The 21,827-nt window shown below is 43.3% G+C and overlaps 1 protein-coding gene across 1 annotated transcript; it reads right to left on the bottom strand.

Annotated features, from left to right (window-relative positions):
- Window positions 1-728: 728 nt before the first annotated feature.
- EXOSC2 (exosome component 2) lies at window positions 729-16,734 on the bottom strand. Its single transcript, XM_007530300.3, has 9 exons — window positions 16,577-16,734; window positions 14,995-15,096; window positions 11,571-11,616; window positions 10,496-10,585; window positions 9,298-9,363; window positions 8,683-8,751; window positions 6,455-6,631; window positions 5,981-6,109; window positions 729-3,765 (listed from the first exon to the last, which is right to left on the bottom strand). The coding sequence occupies exons 1-9, from the start codon at window positions 16,696-16,698 to the stop codon at window positions 3,685-3,687; spliced, it is 882 nt and encodes a 293-aa protein (XP_007530362.1). The 5' UTR covers window positions 16,699-16,734; the 3' UTR covers window positions 729-3,684.
- Between the last annotated feature and the right edge of the window lie 5,093 nt (window positions 16,735-21,827).

Genomic DNA, 21,827 nt, shown 5'->3' with positions numbered 1-21,827 from the left:
TCATTGTTGTTGGATAGGACAGAGAGAAATGGAGAGGAAGGGAAGACAGAGAGGGGGAAAGAAAGACACCTGCAGTCCTGCTTCACCGCCAGGGACTCCCCTGCAGGTGGGGAGCCGGGGGCTTGAACCGGGATCTTTACAGCTGCCCTTGTGCTTTGCACCACGTGCATGTAACCCACTGCGCTACCACCCGACTCCCGGGTAAACTTTTTTTTAAAAAAGATCTATTGTGCTCTGGGAGGTGGCGCAGTGCAAGGGCTTTGGACTCTCAAGCATTAAGTCCCAAGTTCAATCCCTGGCAGCACATGTGCCAGAGTGATGTCTGGTTCTTCCTCTCTCCTCCTATCTTTCTCATAAATAAATAATCTTTAAAAAAAAAAATCTGGGAGTCGGGTGGTAGCACAGTGTGTTAAGCGCACATGGCGGGAAGTGCAAGGACTGGCATAAAGATCCCAGGTTCGAGCCCCTGGCTCCCCACCTGCAGGGGAGTCGCTTCACAGGTGGTAAAGCAGGTCTGCAGGTGTCTGTCTTTCTCTCCCCCTCCTCTCTCCATTTCTCTCTGTCCTATCCAACAACAATGACATCAATAACAACAGCAACAATAAAAAGACAACAAAGGCAACAAAAGGAAAAACAAATAAATTTAAAAATATATATATTCAGTTATCTGTGGAACGAACCACACCATTGCTCTGGCATATGTGATAAGAAGGGATCTTGGGGCCTCATGCTTGAAAGAGTTCAACAACACTTTCTTTATTTACGGCTCCGCCTCCTGGGCCACTAAGTAGATAAATCTTGGGCAACCAAAGAATGACCAGGTGCTTACAAACTCAAGACAGGTGGCACAAATGGAATAGAAGGGCAAATGAGAGAAATTTATCTAATGAATAATGTCATAATGATATGTCATTTAATGAAAAAGAAACAAGCCAGATTTCAAAACAATGAAGTGTTCAAGGTTAGTAACACTGAAACTGCCCTGGGTTTAAATGTTGCTTAGTAACCCACAGTAGGGTCACGGTCAGGCAAATGTGTATCTGCTCAGCCCTCCTCCAATTGTACTGTACTCGGCATCTAAGTATTACACAGTGCACAAGCAGAAAACAGTGATGCTAATGCCACTTTTTTTTTAAAAAAGATTTTATTTATTAATGAGAAAGATTGGAGGAGAGAGAAAGAACCAACATCACTGGCACATGTGCTGCCGGGGAATCGAACTCAGGACCTCATGCTTGAGAGTCCAAAGCTTTATCACTGTGCCACCTCCTGGACCACTAATGCAACATTTAAAAAATTTTTTTTTAAAAATAGCAATTCATGTCATGTCATTAATCTAATCCAGAGCACTGATTTTTAGATATTCATCAGTAACAAATCAGTAGCATTCCTTAATAAAAACTTTAACACCAGGGGCCCAGCAGTAGTGCACCGGGTTAAGTGCACAGTGTAAAGTGCAAGGATTGGTGCGAGGATCCCAGTTCGAGCCGCCAGCTCCCCAGGGAGGTCGCTTCAGTGAAGCAGGTCTGCAGGTGTCTATCTCCCTCTGCTCTCTCAATCTCTCTTTGTCCTATCCAGCAACAACAATGGGGAAAAAGATGGCCACCAGGAGCAGTGAATTTGTAGAGCAGGCACTGAGCGCCAGGGATAACCCTGGAGGCAAAAAAAAAAAATTCAGGGGCCAGTGGTGGTGCACCTGGTTGAGCACATGTTACAGTAGGCAAGGACTGGACTTCGAGCCCCTGGCCCCTACCTGCAGGGGAAAAGCTTCACAAGTGGTGAAGCAGGGTTGCAATTGTCTCTCTCCCTGTCTTCCCCCTCTCTCAATTTCTGGCTGTCTCTCCAATAAACAAATAACATACCAAAAAAAAAAAAATCAACACCTTCCACTCTCTGAAGAGAGACCGGGTCAACCTTTTATGCCACTTAAGGAAAACTGGTCCTGAAATGAGTGCAGCCTAGAATGTTCCTAGCCGTGACCATGGAATGTGAGCTCAGACTGACAGGGACTCAGAGGTTACACAGGCTCCTGTCCTAACTATGAATAGACAAGAGCTCTAGGTCAGATTGACAGGGTTAACAGTTAATGGTATTTATATACTTTCCTTATATTTGGGAGCTACTCTCTGCCCAATCCAGCTTTCTAGTAGTTCTATTCTCAAGTATGACACAGCTTCACAGACAATACTTTTAGTCTGCCTATATAACTAACTGAAAGGCTCAAGCAAAAATTACTAAAGTCATGAGATGTACCTAAAAATCAACTTCCCAGATTCCTCCCACACAAAGACCCCTAGTTTCATTTGCACTATTCCCACCTTTGGGTACCTGTTGATTCAACAACTTGCTTTATATCATGCCACCTTTCAGCCACCAAATTGCAGATGCTGCCATGATGCCATCTTGACGTCCCTGGGCAGACCTCACCAATATGTCCCAGAACCACACCTCTCCAGAGCCCTACCCCACTAGGGAAAGACAGAAACAGGCTGGGGGTATGGGTCAATCTACCAACGTCCCCTGTTCAGCAGAGAAGCAATTACAGAAGTCAGACCTTCTACTTTCTGCATCCCGTAAAGAATTCTGGTCCATACTCCCAGAGAGGGATAAAGAATAGGGAATCTTCCAATAAAAGTGGATGGGGCACAGAACTCTAATGTTGGGACTGTGTGGAATTGTACCTGTTATCTTTTCTTTATTACTATTATCAGATAGAAACAGAGAAATTTAGAATGAAGAAGGAAATAGGGAGAGAGAGACAGAGCGAGGTAATTGCAGCCTTGCCTTCTCCAGTCAGGAAGCTTTCCCCTGCAGGTGGGGACCAGGGGCTTGAACCCCAGTCCTTGAACACTGTAATGTGTGCACTTAATCAAGTGTACCATGGCCTGTACCCCCCACTGTTATCTTAGAATCTTATTAATCATTTTAAATCACTAATAAAAAATTAAAAACTTCAACACCTTACTTTACCTTTTAACCCTGAACTATTAAAAAAATTGTTACATTATTACTGCAGTTACAGGGGGAGAATTTTTTTTTCTGTCTCAATTTTCCTGTTTTCATGTGTATTAGAGCACCCAGAAACATTCATTCACTATAGACTTTTCGACTTTGTAAAAGTCATCCTCAAAAGCAGGAAAGATGAAGACAGCTTAGTGTAGACACATATGCCATCTACGTAAGCATGTGATGGGAAAGTAGGATTCCAACCAAGCAAAAGGCTGCTCGGTTAGCTTTAGCTTCTATTTGACTGCTGGGTTCACTTTGTTGTATTCTTCAGTGACATACTCGGGCTGTAGAGGAGATGAGGATAGAGGCCAAAACAAACAATTTAAAGGGCAGGGAGGCCATGTTTTTATAGGGGCGATTTCACGGGGCATTGTGTATGGCAGGAAAGTGACAAGATGGTGAGCAGAAGACAAAAGAGTCTATTATTCCAGGATGGGAATTTAGACTCAGCTGGAAAGCTAGACTACCCCTAGTGCTGACACTTCAAGCAACGCAGGTGGTCAGGTCAGCAGCACTATTCACCTTGCCCAGGGTTTATCTTAGAACAAGAGAAAGCAGGTGTGCAGTGGGAGGCAGTCTGATAGAGGTCAAATGAGTGTCCCAGGTCTCCACCGAACTTGCACATGGAACCTCAGATTACACAGTACACACAGCTCCATCCTCCAGGTGCTTCCTCTATCCCTCCTGTTCTAACAGTCTCTGGCGTGTCTCCATTATAATTTCCTCCATTATTTCTGGCTTTAGGATGTCTTTGATCTGAAAAAAGAAAAATGTATTTGTTCAGAAAAGAAATCATGGCCCTCAAGACACTTCAAACAGAAATCAAGCATGTCTAGCAGAAATGGTCTGGACTCTTCATTTACCAGAGGCTAAGGGTTACAAGATATGATCTGCTAGAAGCAGCTTAATAAATCCACAAAAATTCTTTGGGCTATAGATGATAAGGAAGATATTTAGCAGGGCTATTTAGCATGATGGTTATGCTAAGAGACTCTTCTGTTGCTGTTATTGATGTCATTGTTGTTGGATAGGACAAAGAGAAATGGAGAAAGGAAGACAGACAGGGGGAGAGATAGACATCTGCAGACCTGCATCACCGCTTGTGAAGCGACTCCCCTGCAGAAATATCTTACTTCTTTTCTTTTTAAATTTTATTTATTATTGGATAGGGACAGAGAGAAATTGAGAAGGGGTGAAGAAGACAGTAAGGGAGGAGAGAGGAAGAGAGAGACCTGTAGCCCTGCTTCACCACTTGTGAAGCTTTCCCCCTGCAGGTGGGGAGCCAGGGGCTTGAACCTGGATCCTTATGCAGGTCCTTGCGCTTTGCACTACGTGCAGTTAACCCGCTGCACTCCCGCTAAGAGACTCTTATGGCTGAGACCCCAAAGTTCAACCTCCTGCACCACCACCAGCCAGAGCTGAGCAGTGCTCTGGTAAACAAAATTAAAAAGAAGTAAGGTATTTCCGGTGGCCAGGCAGTGGCACACCTGGTTAAGCACATACATTATAATATACAAGGACTGAGATTCAAGCGCCTGGTTAAAAAAGAAGATATTTCTGGAATATATTAAAGGGAGGGGGGAGAAGAGATAGCATAATGGTTATGCAAAGACTTTCATGCCTGAGGCTCTAAATTCTCAGGTTCAATCCCCTAAACCACCTAAAACCAGAACTGAGCAGTGCTCTGGTCTCTCTCTCCACATCTCTCTGTATCTCTCATTAAAATAACATATTTAGAGAGAGACAGAGAGCACACATGTTGCGGAGAGAGCATAATGGTTATGAAAGAATCTTATGCCTGGAGGTCAGGTGGTGGCATAGCCATGTACAAGGACCTGGGTTCAAGCCCCGGATCCCTACCTACAGTGGGGAAGCCTCACAAATGGTGAAGCAGTACCGCATATCTCTCTTTCTCTTTTCTACCCTTCCCCTCTCAATTTATCTGTCTCTACAAAAAAACAAAACAACAACAAAAACTCTTATGCCTGAGACTCTGAGATCCCAGGTTCATTCCTCAGCATCACCACAGCCAGCACTGAGGAGCACCCTGGTCTATCTAGTCTCACTTTCACTCATTTAAATAAAATACATATATTTATTTTTGCCTCTAGGGTTATCGCTGGGGCTAGGTGCGAATCCACTGTTCTTGGAGGCTATTTTTCCTATTTTGTTGCCTTGTAGTTGTTATAGTTGTTGTTGGACAGAACAGAGAGAAATCGAAAGAGGAGGGGAAAACAGAGAGGGGGAAAGAGACACACCTGCAGACCTGCTTCACGTCTTTCGAAGCAACCCCTCTGCAGGTGGGGAGCTGGGGGCTTGAACTGGGATCCTTACGCCGGTCCTTGCGCTTTGCGCCACATGCACTTAACCCGCTGCGCCACCGCCCAGCCCCCTAAATAAAATATTTTTAAAATGATTTGTATATAAAAAAAAATGAATTGTATATAGGTTTAAAAAAAATACAGAGTTAGGATGAGGGAGACAATATAATGGTTATATGAAAAAGACTTTTCATGCCTGAGGTTTCAAAGTCCCAGGTTCAACCCCCTACACCACCATAAGCCAAAGCTGAGCAGTGCTCTGGTAGGGAAGATGAAAACAAAACCAAAACCAAAACCGAGGGGTGCCTCACAAGTAGAAAATAGGTCTCCCATGCATGAAGCCCTGGGTCCAGTCCCGGCCACCACATTAAAAAAAAAAAAAAAAAAAAAGACAGGCCACATGCAGTCCAGAGGCTGGCTATTTTTATACTAGTTCCTACTTGGCACCCCTATCCCCCAAATCCTTATGCAGACAGTAGATGTTGAAACTGTTACATGCATCTGAAAGACTACATCATTCAGATTACTAGGCCTGGTAAAGGAAGGGGTGCTTGCTAGAATTGAGGGGAAAAACAAAACAATAGAAGCAGATCAATAAACATTAAGACTGCTCAGATCAACGAGGAAAAGAGGAGCCCTGAGTGGTGTACCTGATGGGAAAGGGATGCTTCATAGCAATACAGGATACTGGTATCGTACAGCAGCATCCTCTGAGTTACCAGCGACACAATGCAGTTCCGAAGCCGGGAGATCACCTCTCGGTCAGCAAGGGAGACAGGCTACACAAAATGAAAAGGAGAGACAAGTGTAAGAACCAAAGAAAGTGAAGTTACAGGAAATCACAGAAACCACTTGAGGCTGTAACTCTGGGATTGCAGACCAGTTATCTCAAAAAGAAATTCATAAAGATGGCATCTTCCCTGTGCTTCTGCTGCTAGCCTATAACTATGCCATTTCTGTCACTAAAGATCAAACCAAGCACTGATTTCATCTCTTCAGGAAAACAAAAGGCAATACAATGTTTATGCATATATCTGGATGAAGACTCCAAGAACCAGGAGCACAGCAATGACAGTTAACGCTCTGTCACAGAAGCAGAGCACACTCCGAAAGCCATCACTCACCTCCAGATTGGCAGTGAAGCCTCCTGCATCCTCCTCTTTGTGCTCGGGGGTTGGGTAGATCCAGATGAAGCCATTGTTACCCAGAATCACTGAGGCGCCACATGGCAAATCATGGAAGTGAGTCTTCTGTCGTTTCACAAGGGAGGGGGAAACTTGGACCAAAACACCCTGACCTAACTGAAGAAATACATCGTTAATTAAGTCCTTAAAGGCCATCAGTGACGTGCATGACAAAGACTCCAGAACATGTCTCCACTCTCACAGAATTTGGGTCCATCTTGTGACTTCTTTTTTTTTTTAAGATTTAAAAAATATATATTTATTTAGTGGTTCGGGAGGTGGCACAGTGGTAAGGCTTTGGACTCTTAAGCATGAAGTCCCGAGTTTGATACCTGGCAGCAAATGTGCCAGAGTGATGTCTGGTTCTGTCTCTCTCCTCCTAGCTTTCTCATAAATAAATAAATTCTTTTAAAAAATTACTTATTCCCTTTTATTGTTGTAGTTGTTTTATTGTTGTAGTTATTAATGTCGTTGTTGGGTAGGACAGAGAGAAATGGAGAGAGGAGGGGAAGACAGAGAGGGGGAAAGATAGACACCTGCAGACCTGCTTCACTGCCTGTGAAGCGACTCCCCTGCAGGTGGGGAGCCGGGCTCAAGCCGGGATCCTTACGCCAGTCCTTGTGATTTGCACCACCTGCGCTTAACCCACAGCACTACCACCCGACTCCCAGACTTCTTTACTTCTATGCACCTGCACAGTATCATTCAAAATAGAGAACATATAAAGGTCACTCTCACTAATTTCTCTACCATCTTCATTTGCAACCACCATCACCATCACATTCGAATACGGGGCTGGAGTTGCTGGCTGTTAAGAGAAGCTAGAGCCAATAAAGCAATAGGTTCGAGCCTCTTGTGTTTCACAGTCCATTTTGTTCTATAGTCCTAGAATGTACCCTCAACTCTAGGCACCCATCCTGACTGAGATGTGTGCCTCTGGGCTAGGAGGTGTAATAGGACAGTCCTCCTGTCAGTGCCCCTAGCAGGGCCTGTAGCACCTAGCCCCATACAGGTCTGCCACTTTATCTTTATTCAAGGCTGTGGATACATTTGGTTAGAGCAATTCTATTAAGAAGTTTATGTTCTACTCAAAAATGAAGAGCTCACCCAGATAAAGTGAAGAAATCATAATTTGTTTTATGAAGTACTCTTCCTAAGTAGCCCCCAAGTTGCCAAGAACTAAAAAATGACCTCTTAAAAAAAAAAAAAAAAAGAGGTAAAATTTCATTTAGAGGCTCAAGTGACAAACCAATCTTTCTCAACAATACAATTCATAATTATTATTACTGTTTGTCTTTATTTATACTTTAAGATAAGTTTTATTTATCTTTTTTTAAAATTATTATCTTTAATTATTTACTGCATACACAGCCAGAAATCGAGATGGAAAGGGGGTGATAGAGGGAGAGAGGCAGAGACACCTGGAGCACTGCTTCACCACTCACAAAGCTCTTCCCCTGCAGGTGGGGATCAGGAGCTTGAACCCGGGTCCTTGCTCACTGTACCATGTGCGCCCAACCAGGTGTACCACCACCCTGAACTTATTTATTAGATAGACACAGAAAAATTGAGAGGGAGAAAGAGAGACTTCTGCAGCTCTGCTTCACTGCTCCTAACATTTCCCCCTGTAGGTGAGGACTGAGAGCTTGACCCTGGGTCCTTGTGCATGATAACATGCACTCAACAGGTGCACTATCACTTGGCCCTCTTTGTCTTAAAACCATAGCACTGCTCAGCTCTGGCTTAAGGAAGTGCCAGAGACTGAACTTGAGACTTCAAAGCCTCAGGCATGAAAATCTTTTGCATCACCCTTATATTGTCTCCTCAACCCTACTATTCATATTACTGACTGCACATTTGTCTAAGGTCAAGACCACTGTTCCAAGGACTGACTCCCAGACTTAGTCCCAATGCACAGCTAGTGTCCCCCTGAGAAGAGACAGGAACAGCAGGGACTAAGACTCTCAGCTATAGGGGCCCTTCTGCCAGAACTGTCTCCCCAGCAGAAAAAGAACAAAGGTTGTAGTCACTTACAAAAGTGAATCAGTCTGTGAGAAGCCAGATTTTAATACTTAAATTCTAGGATAGTTGAACTCCAAAGAGCTCTGGGGATTCAAAAACAGATATAACTCTTGGTTTGCAAACAGAAGAGCCACAGCCCAACTTACTTTTCCATATTTTAAACTCCTGGTGTGCAGGGAGACAGCTCCATCAGAGAACACAGCCTGCACCTCAGCCTGGCCAGGATGATGAAGGGAAAAAAAAAAGCATTTTCATATCACCTGCCCCACCTTGTTCCACCTCTCACTTCTTGCCTCCCAGCTCCCATAGTCCAACAGCTAGGCAGTCTTAAATGGACCGAGAGGAAAGCACTGTGACTTAATTCTCTCCCCCTTGTCTGTATCATAAATATCCTGACAGGAAAAGCACCTTTTCAGGGTCCAGGGGTGCCATAGTGGATAAAGTGTTGGGATCTCAAGCAGGAAGTCCCGAGTTCAATCCCCCAGCAGCACGTGTGCCAGAGTGATGTCTGGCTCTTTCCTCTTACCCCTCTCATAAATTAATTAATTAATTAAATTTTTTTTAAAAAAGCATCTTTTCCACTTTTGGAGTAAACAAAATTACCTAAGCAGCATCAGGTCTACAGAGGTCTAAAGAGTAAGCCTGACTTAGGGAAATGAGAAGGGCTACAGCAGAGCACTTGCCAATTGCTCAGATCACCACCCAAGCCCATTTTCCAGCTCTAGACAAAGCAGAGAGATTGGAATGCAAGTTCAGGATACGCTGATAAGGTCCCCTTCCTGTAAGAAGCCTCTCATGGCCAGCTCATCCTCTGCAGATCTTCTCCTCTGAAATATAAAGAGATGATGATGGGACTTCAGTCAGAGCCCATGATTTCCACCTTCATAAAATCTCAGAAGCCAGCCACACTACCCGAGCACTAAAGCAGGTCACCTGTGTCACCCAAGGGACACAAGAGTCACCACTACTTGCCACCAGTACAGAACTCTCCACACCTCCTTCCCCTCTCCTTCCCTGCTCTGAATGATATTCAAATTCCTCCTGTGAAACTCCACACCTTCCCCAGCTAGCCAGCCTACTACTCCACAGGCTTCCGTGGTAGCCCTCCAGCAGGATTAGACTTCCTCTACTTGGATTACACTGTTGCTCACAGATTTTTCTTTACTCATTGGTGGTGGTGGTGGTGGTGGGGGGAACTTTATTGTATTACCAGGGAGTAACTCAGGAGGTAGCACAGTGCATAGAGTGTTGGGACTCTCACATGAGAGCATATCACATATACCAGTGATGGACACTCTGATAGTCTCCCCCCTTCCACCCCAATACTGCTCAGCTCTGGCTAATAGTAGTGTGGGGGATTGAACCTGAGACTCTGAAGGATAAGGAGGCACCAAAGTCTTTTGCATAACCATTATGCTGTCTTCCCAGCCCAACCAAAGCCTTTCACAAAAGGCAGTATATGTAGTATTGTCTGGAATAACCAAATGTTTATGTTGTTCATGAGTTTATGAAAAGTTATGTTTTTTTTTTGTTTGTTTGCTTGCTTGTTTTTGTTTTATGTTTTAACCAGAAAATGGTGGTGGTAGGGGAACTGAGCCCAGGACTTTGGAGCCTCAAGCATGAGTCTCTTTGCATAACTATTATGCTATCTCCCCTACCTGAAAAGTTCATTTTAACATAATTTTTCATTGTACAACACTGATATGCCCAGAAAAGGAAATTTTCAGCATCAAGCATCTGAGAACTACTATCTACAACTTTCCTTTGGGATCCTTTCCCGTGGCTATTTCAGATCTCTGCTCGGGGCCAGAGTTAAGTGGATAGACTATGTGTAACCATACAGCAAACAGCAGCATAAAAGGGGCAAACTCAGTATAAAGCAGAGTCCTCTAGTAGCGGCAAAAGATCCACACCTTCTGCTAGCAGACTAGACTTGTCAGGAACAGTGAGGAGTCTTACCAGCTCTCCTCCAGGAAGATTCATTGAAGAAAGAAGCAAAACTGAGTCCAGCCGGGAATTGGTCTCCACCTTCCATCTCTTCTGTTGAACCTACAAATGAAGATAGGTCACATTTGGACACAAAATCCAAGAGCTCACATCAAAAGTAACCAATATAACTCCAAACATAAATGAAATTGTAACAGATAAGAAGGGAACTACATCAAAGATCAAAGGTCATAGAAGAACTACAACAATGAAAGCAGGCTGGCAAAATAACTCAACTGGATAGAGCACTTGCTTTGATAGAGGACATTATAGGCTGTGCAGTCTTTCCCTTTATCTTTTTGTTGTTGTTGTTGTAGTTATTATTGTTGTTGTTATTGATATCGCCATTGTTAGATAGGACAGAGAGAAATGGAGAGAGGAGGGGAAGACAGAGGGGGAGAGAGACACCCCTGTAGACCTGCTTGACTGCCTGTGAAGCGACTCCCCTGCAGATGGGGAAACGGGGGCTTAAACCGGGTCCTTGCACTTCGTGCCATGTGTGCTTAACCCACTGTGCTATTGTCCAACTCCCTTTCCCTATCTATCAGAAAGAGCTGACCTGCTCTGGTAAAGCCCTGGCAGTAACACTCACCATGATGAATGCCTTGCTTGTGTTAACCATTTTTTTCATTAAATCACTAGTTTGCCTTTACTTTGTAAAAATGCAGTCTGGTTGCTACCATGATGCCAACCCAACTTCCCTAGGCAAATGACCCCACCAATGTGTCCTGGAGCCCCACCTCCCCAGGCCCCTGCCCCACTAGGGAGAGAGACACGCTGCGAGTGTGGATCGACCTGTCAATGCCCATGTTCAGTGGGGAAGCAATTACAGAAGCCAGACCTTCCACCTTCTGCATCCCACAATGACCCTGGGTCCATGCTCCCAGAGGCATAAAGAATGGGAAAGCTTTCAAGGGAGGGGATGGGATATGGAACTCTGGTGGTGGGAATTGTGTAGAACTGTACCCCTCTTATCCTATGGCTTTGTCAATATTTCCATTTTATAAATAAAAAAATTTTTTAAAAATCCAGTCTGGTACCACTTTACCTCTGTGATTCTCCCCACCACAATGTCTCCCACTTCACCAATGTATCTGAAAGAGAAAACAAAAGGTCATCCATCAGTGAAAAGACTTACTTATAGGACCACGCACCACTTTAGATTTCAGTTGAACAGAATGAGGGCCTTAACTACGGAAGAAACTGAGTAACTAGGAGTCGGGCTATAGCGCAGCGGGTTAAGCACACATGGCGCAGAGCAAGGATCCGTGTAAGGATCCCGGTTCGAACCCTGGCTCCCCACCTGCAGAGGAGTCACTTCACAAGTGGTGAAGCAGGTCTGCAGGTATCTATCTTTTTCTTCCCCTCCCCTCTCCATTTCTCTCTGTTCTATCCAACAACGACGACAACAATAACTACAACAATAAAGCAACAAGGGCAACAAAAGAGAATAAATATATTCCGGTTCAAGCCCCCGGCTCCCCACCTGCAGGGGGGTCACTTCACGGGCGGTGAAGCAGGTCTGCAGGTGTCTATCTTTCTCTCCCCCCTCTCAGTCTCCTCTCTTCTCTCAGTTTCTCTCTGCCCTATCCTACAACAACAACGGCAATGATAACAGCAATAATGATGACAACAAGGGCAACAAAGCGGGAAAAAATGGCCTCTAGGAGCAGTGGATTCATAGTGCAGGCACTGAGCCCCAGCAATAACCCTGGAGGTTAAAAGAAAAAAAAAAAAAAGGCCCCTTAAAAAAAAAAAAAAAAACAAGAGTGGGGGTAGATAGCAAAACGGTTATGCAAACAGACTCTCAAGCCTGAGGCTCCGTCAAGTCCCAAGTTCAATTCCCCGCACCACCATAAGCCAGAGCTGAGCAGTGCTCTGGTAAAAAAAAAAAAAAAAGAAAGAAAAAGAAAAAAGAAAAAAAAAGAAACTGAGTAACTATGTCATTCCAACTTGTTACCAGAAACAGATAACAGCAGACATTCCTATGTATAAAACTTCCATTATCAAGCTTGAAACTCCTGTGCATCACATGACAATAAAAACATGGTATCTTTGGGGTGGGTTAGATAGAATACAGTTGGTTCTGCATTAGCCAAAGAAAGACAAAAAAAGATTTTGATAGGAATCGTGGAGCATCTGGTTGAGTGCACATTAGGATGCTCAAGGACGGGGGTCGGGTGGTAGCACAGTGGGTTAACCGCACGTGGTGCAAAGCACAAGGACTGGCCTAAGGATGCCGGTTCGAGCCCCCAGCTCTCCACCTGCAGGGGAGTCACTTCACAGGTAGTGAAGCACGTCTGCAGGTGTGTCTGCCTTTCCCTCCCCATCTCCCCCTCATCTCTCCATTTCTCTCTGTCCTATCCAACAACGAATGACACCAACAACAATAATAACCATAACAAGGCTACAACAAGGGCAACAAAAGGGGAAAAAAAAAAAGGCCTCCAGGAGCAGTGGATTCGTGGTGCAGGTAGTGAGCCCAACAATAATGCTGGAGGCAAAAAAAAAAAAAAAAGAATGCTCAAGGACCAGGACCAGGGTTCAAGTGAAGCAGGGCTACAGGTGTCTGTCTCTCTCCCTCTCGATTTCTGTCTATCTCTATTCAATAAATAAATAAGGACAATACAAAATTAAAAAAAAAAAAAGAGACTGAGGTTCAAATCTGTTCAAACCAATCTTCTTGCTATCTCCCTCCGCCACTGGCTGCTTGTCTGGGGTCCCTCTGTTAGTCGCTCACCCAGTGCTGGTGATGAAGTGTTCCATGTTCAAGGCTCCCTGATCATAACCACTTCTCTGTTCACCCCATACCGAACTCCTGATGAACTCAACCTAAGGCTTTAAATACCACTGATGACTGAACCATACCTTAGAATTCGAACTCCACCAACTGATAATTACCCAACATCTCCACTTACATAACTATCATAGTAGCTCCTACCTTCCTTTAAGATTTATTTATGAGAGACAAAAACCACAGCATCACTCTGGCACATAACAGTGATGCTGGCTATGAACTCAGGACCTTATGCTTGAGAGTCCAAGACTTTTTATACTCAGCATCATCTCCCTGGTCACATTAATAAACATTTTCAAACAGCTAAAGTTAACTTTCCAGCAGCACCCTCATCCTCCATCATCAAAGTAATCTTCCACCAGTCATCACTATTTATGTAATTAAGCAGTTGCTCAAGCCCTAACCCTTTAAGTGCTTGAAGAAACTCTTGATATCTTTTTTCAGTGCTCCAAGACAAATCCAGCAATAGATCCTCCAAAACATATGCAGGAAATAAAACACATACAAATTTGAATTGAAGTAAAATCATATCTACTCATTGTCCTATATAGAGAAAAATCCCCAAAATAACAAATTCACGTTTATAAGAGAACATGAAAATATACACACAACTAACCATTACTTTCCAGTTCCACTGCTACCACCCATGTATGCCCCCATCATTTCAGATAATGAAAACAGATTCCCTCCTAGTCTGTCTCCCTAAGCCTATCCCTGTCCCCCTTCAATCTCCTCACTGACTTAGAATGGTTTTCATTAAAACACAAATCAAATCATGTTCCTCTTCTGCTCCATCCCTTCCACTGGTTTTCTACATTATACAGAATGAAAGTCAAAATGTTATAGGCTGGGAGTCAGGCGGTAGTGCAGTGGCTTAAGTGCCAGGACCGGCGTGAGGATATCGGTTCAAGCCCCGGGCTCCCCAACTGCAGGGGAGTAAGCTTCACAGGAGGTGAAGCAGGTCTGCAGGTGTCTATCTTTCTCTCCCCATCTGTCTTCCCCTCCTCTCTCCATCTCTCTCTGTCCTATCTAATGACATCAATAACAATGATAATAACTACAACAAGGGCACCAAATGGGAATACATACATAAATAAAAAATGTTATAGGCTGTCTACCCTCATCAGCTCTCTGCCTGTATCAACTTCTATTCTTCAGTCACACTTTCCAACCCCAATGGCTTTCTTCCTGTGACTAAGCTTTAATGGAGCTCTTCAAGAAAGTAAGCAAACCCTATACTGAGTATTCTTTTTTGTTTTTTTAAACAGCTCTGGCTTATGGTGGTACAGGGGATTGAACCTGGGACTTTGGAGCCTCAGGCATGAGAGTCACGTTGCATAACCATTATGCTATCTACCCTCTGCCCTATGCTGAGTATTCTACACACATCATCTCAATGAATTCTAATGAAAATTCCACTAGGCAGGTTGTGCTATTACCTTCATTTTGCAGAGTAGATAACCAAGGCTTGGAAAAGTCAGGCAATGTGGGGGAAATCTTTGAAGTCAGCACTGACCTAATCATCCGCATCTTCCCTACAGTAAAACTCAAAATCACAGTCCTACTCAAATATTAGGACAGACAGGTGTGGGGCTGGGGAAAATGAAGAAAAGACCTGTTTGTGAAACCAACAATGGCTGTTTCAAGAAAGAGAATACACACCTTTTGCTCTCACCTGGTTTTCAAAGCCTTCACACAGATCAATTTGTTTACTCTTTCCACAGAACCAGCAACTGATGCAATAAGCTTTTCTTCACCCATATAGGTTCCATGACCCCTGTTGCAAGAGGAAAATACAAAGAATACCAGGGTAATGTTTAAAATAACTTGTTGACCAAGGACTGTATGCTCTTCAAATCGAACAATTTCTTCCTGCATAGTCACCTGCCACACTGCTGCCACCCTCACAATATTCCCAGCCTGCTCAACTTTTTCACTTCTTCCAGTGAATGTGTCACCTAACATTCTCAATAACTACTTATGTAATTTGTTTTTTATTACCTCTCTCCCTGTTAGAACATAAACTCCATCAGAACAGATATCCATTTTGTTCACTGTCAACAACTAACTACACGTTTTTTTATTTTATTTATTCCCTTTTGTTGCCCTTGTTTTATTGTTGTAGTTATTATTGTTGTTGATGATGTTGTTGTTGGATAGGACAGAGAGAAATGGAGAGAGGAGGGGAGAGAAAGACAGACACCTGCAGACCTGCTTCACGGCCTGTGAAGCGACTCCCCTGCAGGTGGGGAGCCCGGGCTCGAACCGGGATCCTTAGGCCAGTCCTTGTGCTTTGCGCCACCTGCTGCGCTACTGCCTGACTCCCCTACACATATGTTTTTTTTTAATTTTTTTATATTTATTTTATTTATTTATTCCCTTTTGTTGCCCTTGTTGTTTTATTGTTGTAGTTATTATTGTTGTTGTCGTTGTTGGATAGGACAGAGAGAAATGGAGAGAGGAGGGGAAGACAGAGAGGAGGAGAGAAAGACAGACACCTGCAGACCTGCTTCACCACCTGTGAAGCGACTCCCCTGCAGGTGGGGAGCCGGGGTTCAAGCCGGGATCCTTATGCCGGTCCTTGTGCTTTGCGCCACCTGCGCTTAACCTGCTGCGCTATAGCCCGACTCCCTACACATATGTTTTTAATGTTTTAAGACAGAGATGGAGAGGCAGGGAGAGAGAAGAGACCGAAGCACCAAAGCTCTCTTCAATGTGGTAGGGTCAGAGTTGGAATATACGTTGAATAACTGAATGAAGGGTGGAATGTTACCAGTGCCTTGACTAAATGTAATTCTGCTAATGCTATATACCTCTCCTATATGTATATGTGTACCCCCCAAAAAAGAAAAACTGAAATACTACTACTGTTTATTTATGACGGTGATTTATCAGTGAGTTTTTGCTTTTTTAGAGCACTGCTCAGCTCTGGCTTGCGGTAGTGCCTAAGGCAAGAGAGTCTCTGTATATATAATCTTTATGCTATCTACCCCCTGCCTCTTCCCAGTTTCCTACGAGAACGAGTCAGATCTAGGCCTCATGCAGAAATCCCAAAAGTCACAGCCACCAGAGTCAGGAAAGCAAACGCAGAAACACAAAACGCAGAGTGACGGAATCCGAGGCCTCGCAAACGAAGCATCCGGGATGCTCCGGCTTACACACAAGGGGCAGAGGCCCGACTTTCGGCCAGCGGGCCACGTGCAAGGAACACTGCAGACGCTGCCGAGGTTTAGGGAAGCCCCCAAACTTCCACATACCTCATGAAGCCCGTGTCCGTAGTGATCGTGTCGCCCGGCACCACCAGGTGTTTCTTATTCTCGCGGGCTAGATTCTCGCTAAGAGGCTTACGAGCAACAGGAAGCCGCATCTCCATAGCCATCTTGGCGCCAGTGACTTGCGCAGGCGCAGCCAGGCCGGTGCTTCTGCTACCCGGCTCGCAATACCCGACCGGGACTCACGGGGGCGGGGTAGGGCGGGGCCTCGGAGCAACCGCCAATGGAAACTCACGGTCTGGTAGCCATATTGACTCTTGGCAACCATTAGGTTGACTTAAAGGAAATGAGGGAGCCGAATTGCCATATTTACTGTTGGCAAGGCAGCACGTTAGAAGTAAAATCACAGATAATATTTTATTTATTTACATATTAATGAGAAAGAACCAGACATCACTCTGGTACATGTGTTGCCAGGGGTTGAACTCAGAACCTCATGCGTGAGAATCCAGTGCTTTATATCCATTGCGTCATTTCCCAGACCACTGGCAATATATATATATGTTTATTTATTTATTGGGCAGAGACAACCAGAAATCGAGAGGAAAGGGGGCGATAAGGAGAGACAGAGAGACAACTGCAGCCCTGCTTCACCACTCGCAAAACTTTCCCCATGCAGGTGGGGACCGGGGACTCAAACCCGAGTCTTTGCACATTACAACATGTGCGCTCAACCTGGTGAGCCACCGCCTGGCCCCTATTTATTTTTAATGATTTATGTATGCTGCCAAGGAGGAGTTACAGTGGGTAAAACATTGAACTCCCAAGCTTGATGTCCCAAGTTCGAGCTCTACCCTTGCATGTGCCAGAATGATGCCCTGGTTCTCCCATTAATAAATAAATCTTAAATATATGTATATGGGGAGTCGGGAGGTAGCTCAGCGGGTTAAGCTCAAGGACCAGCGATCCCGGTTCGCCACCTGCAGGGGAGTTGCTTCACAGGCAGTGAAGCAGGTCTGCAGGTGTCGATCTTTCTCTCTCCCTCTCTGTCTTCCCCTCCTCTCTCCATTTCTCTCTGTCCTATCCAACAACGACAACATCAATAATAACAACAACAATAAAAACAAGGGCAACAAAAGGGAAATACATAAATAAATATTAAAAAAGGAAATTTAAAAAATTACTTAATTTTTTTAATTAAGGGGGTGGGGCTGGATGGTTTTGCACCTGGTTGAGCGCATATGTTGCAATGCTCAAGAACCTGGGTTTGAGGCCCGGGTCCCCACCTACAAGGGGAAAGCTTTGGGAGTAGTGAAGCAGTGTTGAGCAGGTGTCTCTCAGTCTCCGTCTCTCTCCCTCTCTATCACCCCTTCCCTCTCGACTTCTGGCTGTCTCTGTCCAATAAATAAAAAAATAATAATAAAAATATTGTGTGTGTGTGTGTGTGTGTGTGTGTGTGTGTGTGTGTAGACTGCGAGGGCTGCATAATGGTTTGTGAAACAACTTTTATCCCTGAGGCTCCGAGTTCTGGAGTTCAGGAAACCAGAACCACCATCAGCCAGAGCTGAGTAGCTCGATATAATATATATATATGCAACAGCAGAGAAATAGCATGCTTGAATAGTGTGCTGCTTTACCAGGTTCGAGTCTGGTCCCCACCACATTGAAGGAAGCTTGATTCTGTGATCTATTTCACTCTTTCTCTGCATCTATTTAAATATATATATATATATAGCAACAATGGGAAAAATAGCCTCCAGGAGCAGTGGATTCATAGTGCAAGCACCAATCCCCAGCAATAAAACTGGAGGCAAAATAATAATAATAATAATAATAATAAATATACATATGCATATACATATATATAGGGGGTCAGGCTGTAGCACACCAGGTTAAGTGCAAATAGTGCAGAGCACAAGGACCCATGCAAGGATCCCGGTTCAAACCCACCTGCAAGAAGGTCGCTTAGCAAGCCATAAAGCAGGTCTGCAGGTGTCTGTCTTTCTCTCCACCTCTCTATCTTCCCCTCCTCTCTCAATTTCTCCCAGTCCTAAACAACAACAACAAAATAAATAAATAAGTAAAGTTAGCAAAATAACTACTTTGCCATATACACAAACCACTTCCCCATTTCACTAAGGGTGCTATAGGTTTCTTTCTTTCTTTTTTTTTAGAATTTATTTCTTTATTGGGGAATTAATGTTTTACATTCAACAGTAAATACAATAGTTAGTACATGCATAACATTCCCCAGATTCCCATTTAACAATACAACCCCCACTATGTCATTCATCATCTTTCATGGACCTGTATTCTCCCCACCCACCCACCCCAGAGTCTTTTACTTTGGTGCAATACGCCAATTCCAATTCAGGTTCTACTTGTGTTTTCTTTTCTAATCTTGTTTTTCAACTTCGGCCTGAGAGTGAGATCATCCCGTATTCATCCTTCTGTTTCTGACTTATTTCACTCAACATGATTTTTTCAAGGTCCATCCAAGATCGGCTGAAAACGGTGAAGTCACCATTTTTAACAGCTGAGTAGTATTCCATTGTGTATATATACCACAACTTGCTCAGCCACTCATCTGTTGTTGGACACCTGGGTTGCTTCCAGGTTTTGGCTATTACAAATTGTGCTGCCAAGAACATATGTGTATACAGATCTTTTTGGATGGATGTGTTGGGTTCCTTAGGATATATCCCCAGGAGGGGAATTGCAGGGTCATAGGGTAGGTCCATTTCTAGCCTTCTGAGAGTTCTCCAGACTGTTCTCCACAGAGGGTGGACCAATTGACATTCCCACCAGCAGTGCAGGAGGGTTCCTTTGACCCCACACCCTCTCCAGCATTTGCTGCTGTGACCTTTTCTGATGTGTGACATTCTCACAGGAGTGAAGTGATATCTCATTGTTGTCTTGATTTGCATTTCTCTGACAATCAGAGACTTGGAGCATTCTTTCATGTGTTTCTCGGCCTTTTGGATCTCTTCTGTGGTGAATATTCTGTCCAAGTCCTCCCCCCATTTTTGGATGGGGTTATTTGTTGCCTTGTTGTTGAGTCTGGCAAGCTCTTTATATATGTTGGTTATTAAACTCTTATCTGATGTATGGCATGTAAAGATCTTCTCCCATTCTGTGAGGGGTCTCTTGATTTGGGTAGTGGTTTCTTTTGCTGTGTAGAAGCTTTTTAATTTGATGTAGTCCCATAGGTCTATACTTGCCTTAGTCTTCTTTGTAATTGGATTTGTTTCATTGAAAATGTCTTTAAAATTTATGCGGAAAAAGTTCTGCCTATATTTTCCTCTAAGTATTTGATAGTTTGTGGTCTAACATCCAAGTCCTTGATCCACTTGGAATTTACTTTTGTATTTGGTGAAATACAGTGATTCAGTTTAATTCTTCTGCATGTTTCAACCCATTGTTTCCAGCACCATTTGTTGAAGAGACTCTGCTTTCCCATTGAATAGTCTGGACCCCTTTGTCAAAAATTAGATGTCCATACGTGTGGGGCCTCATTTCTGGCCTCTCAATTCTATTCCACTGGTCAGTGTGTCTATTCATGTTCCAGTACCAAGCAGTTTTGATGACAATGGCCCTATAATACAATTTGAGATCTGGCAGTGTGATGCCTCCGGTTCTGTTCTTTTTTCTCAAGATTGTTTTGGCAATTCTAGGTCTTTTCTGGTTCCAGATAAACATTTGTAGCATTTTTTCTATTCTCCTAAAAAATGTGCTTGAGATCTTGATGGGGATAGCATTAAATTTGTAGATGGCTCTGGGTAATATATTCATTTTGATGATGTTAATTCTTCCAACCCATGAACATGGAATATCTTTCCACTTCTTTGTGTCTTTTTCAATTTCTTTGAGTAGTGACTCATAATTTTCAGTATACAAGTCTTTCACTTCTTTGGTTAGGTTTACTCCTAGATATTTTATTGTTTTTGTTACTATAGTAAAAGGAATTGATTTCTGGATTTCAATTTCTTCTAACTTAGTGTTTGCATAGAGGAATGCCACTGACTTTTGAATGTTAATTTTATAGCCTGACACATTACTGTATTGCCTGATGATTTCCAAAAGCTTCTTGCTGGATTCCTTAGGTTTTTCCATGTATACTATCATGTCAGCTGCACATAAGGAGAGTTTGACTTCTTCTCTTCCAATCTGTATGCCTTTAATTCCTTGCTCCTGCCTGATTGCTATGGCAAGAGCTTCCAACACTATATTGAATAGTAATGGTGATAGTGGGCAGCCCTGTCTAGTACCTGATCTGAGGGGAAATGCTTCCAGTTTTTCACCATTGAGTATGATGTTGGCTGTAGGTTTGCTATATGTAGACTCCACTATCTTCAGGAATTTTCCATCTATTCCCATTTTTTGTAGTGTTTTGATCATAAAGGAATGTTGTATTTTGTCAAAGGCTTTCTCTGCATCTATTGATATGACCATGTGGTTTTTGGTCTTGCTTTTGTTGATGTGGTGGATCACATTGATTGATTTATGTATATTAAACCAACCTTGCATACCTGGGATAAACCCCACTTGGTCATGATGAACAATCTTTTTGATATACTCCTGTATCCGGTTGGCTAGAATTTTGTTCAATATTTTGGCTTCTATGTTCATCAGAGATATTGGTGTGTAGTTTTCTTTTTTGGTTGTGTCCCTGTCTGCTTTTGGTATCAGGGTGATGTTGGCTTCATAGAAGCTGGCAGGGAGTATTCCAGTGTCTTCAATCTTCTGGAAGACTTCTAAAAGTAGAGGTATTAGTTCTTCTTTGAAGGTTTTATAGAATTCATTTGTAACACCATCTGGTCCAGGACTTTTATTTTTGGGAAGATTTTTGATAACTGTTTCAATTTCATTAGCTGTGATGGGCCTGTTCATGTTATCCACTTCCTCTTTACTTAGTTTTTTTTTTTTTTTCATTTAATGATATTAATCCTTCCAACCCATGAACATGGAATATCTTTCCACTTCTTTTTTTTTTAAATTTATTTCTTTATTGGGGAATTAATGTTTTACATTCAACAGTAAATACAATAGTTTGTACATGCATAACATTCCCCAGTTTCCCATTTTTTTAAATATTTATTTATTCCCTTTTTCTGCCCTTGTTGCTTTTTTTTTATTTTTTTATTTTTTTATTTTTTTATTTAATAAAGGATTAATTAACAAAACCATAGGGTAGGAGGGGTACAACTCCACACAATTCCCACCGCCCAATCTCCATATCCCACCCCCTCCCCAGTAGCTTTCCCATTCTCTATCCCTCTGGGAGCATGGACCCAGG

Source organism: Erinaceus europaeus, chromosome 10, assembly GCF_950295315.1.
Source record: "Erinaceus europaeus chromosome 10, mEriEur2.1, whole genome shotgun sequence".
Lineage (NCBI taxonomy): Eukaryota > Metazoa > Chordata > Mammalia > Eulipotyphla > Erinaceidae > Erinaceus > Erinaceus europaeus.
Note: the sequence above shows the minus strand (reverse complement) of the source record. Positions and strands in the feature narration are given on the sequence as shown.

What these genes read in the sequence shown, in the direction of transcription:
- EXOSC2 (XM_007530300.3), bottom strand. Translation starts at nt 16,698, where the DNA reads ATGGCTATGGAGATGCGGCTTCCTGTTGCTCGTAAGCCTCTTAGCGAG. An exon ending in GCTTCACTGCCAATCTGGAG is followed by an intron (nt 6,110 to 6,454) that starts GTGAGTGATGGC and finishes CATTTTGTGTAG; the next exon opens with CCTGTCTCCCTTGCTGACCG. An exon ending in AAGCATCCCTTTCCCATCAG is followed by an intron (nt 3,766 to 5,980) that starts GTACACCACTCA and finishes TTCTTTTTTCAG; the next exon opens with ATCAAAGACATCCTAAAGCC.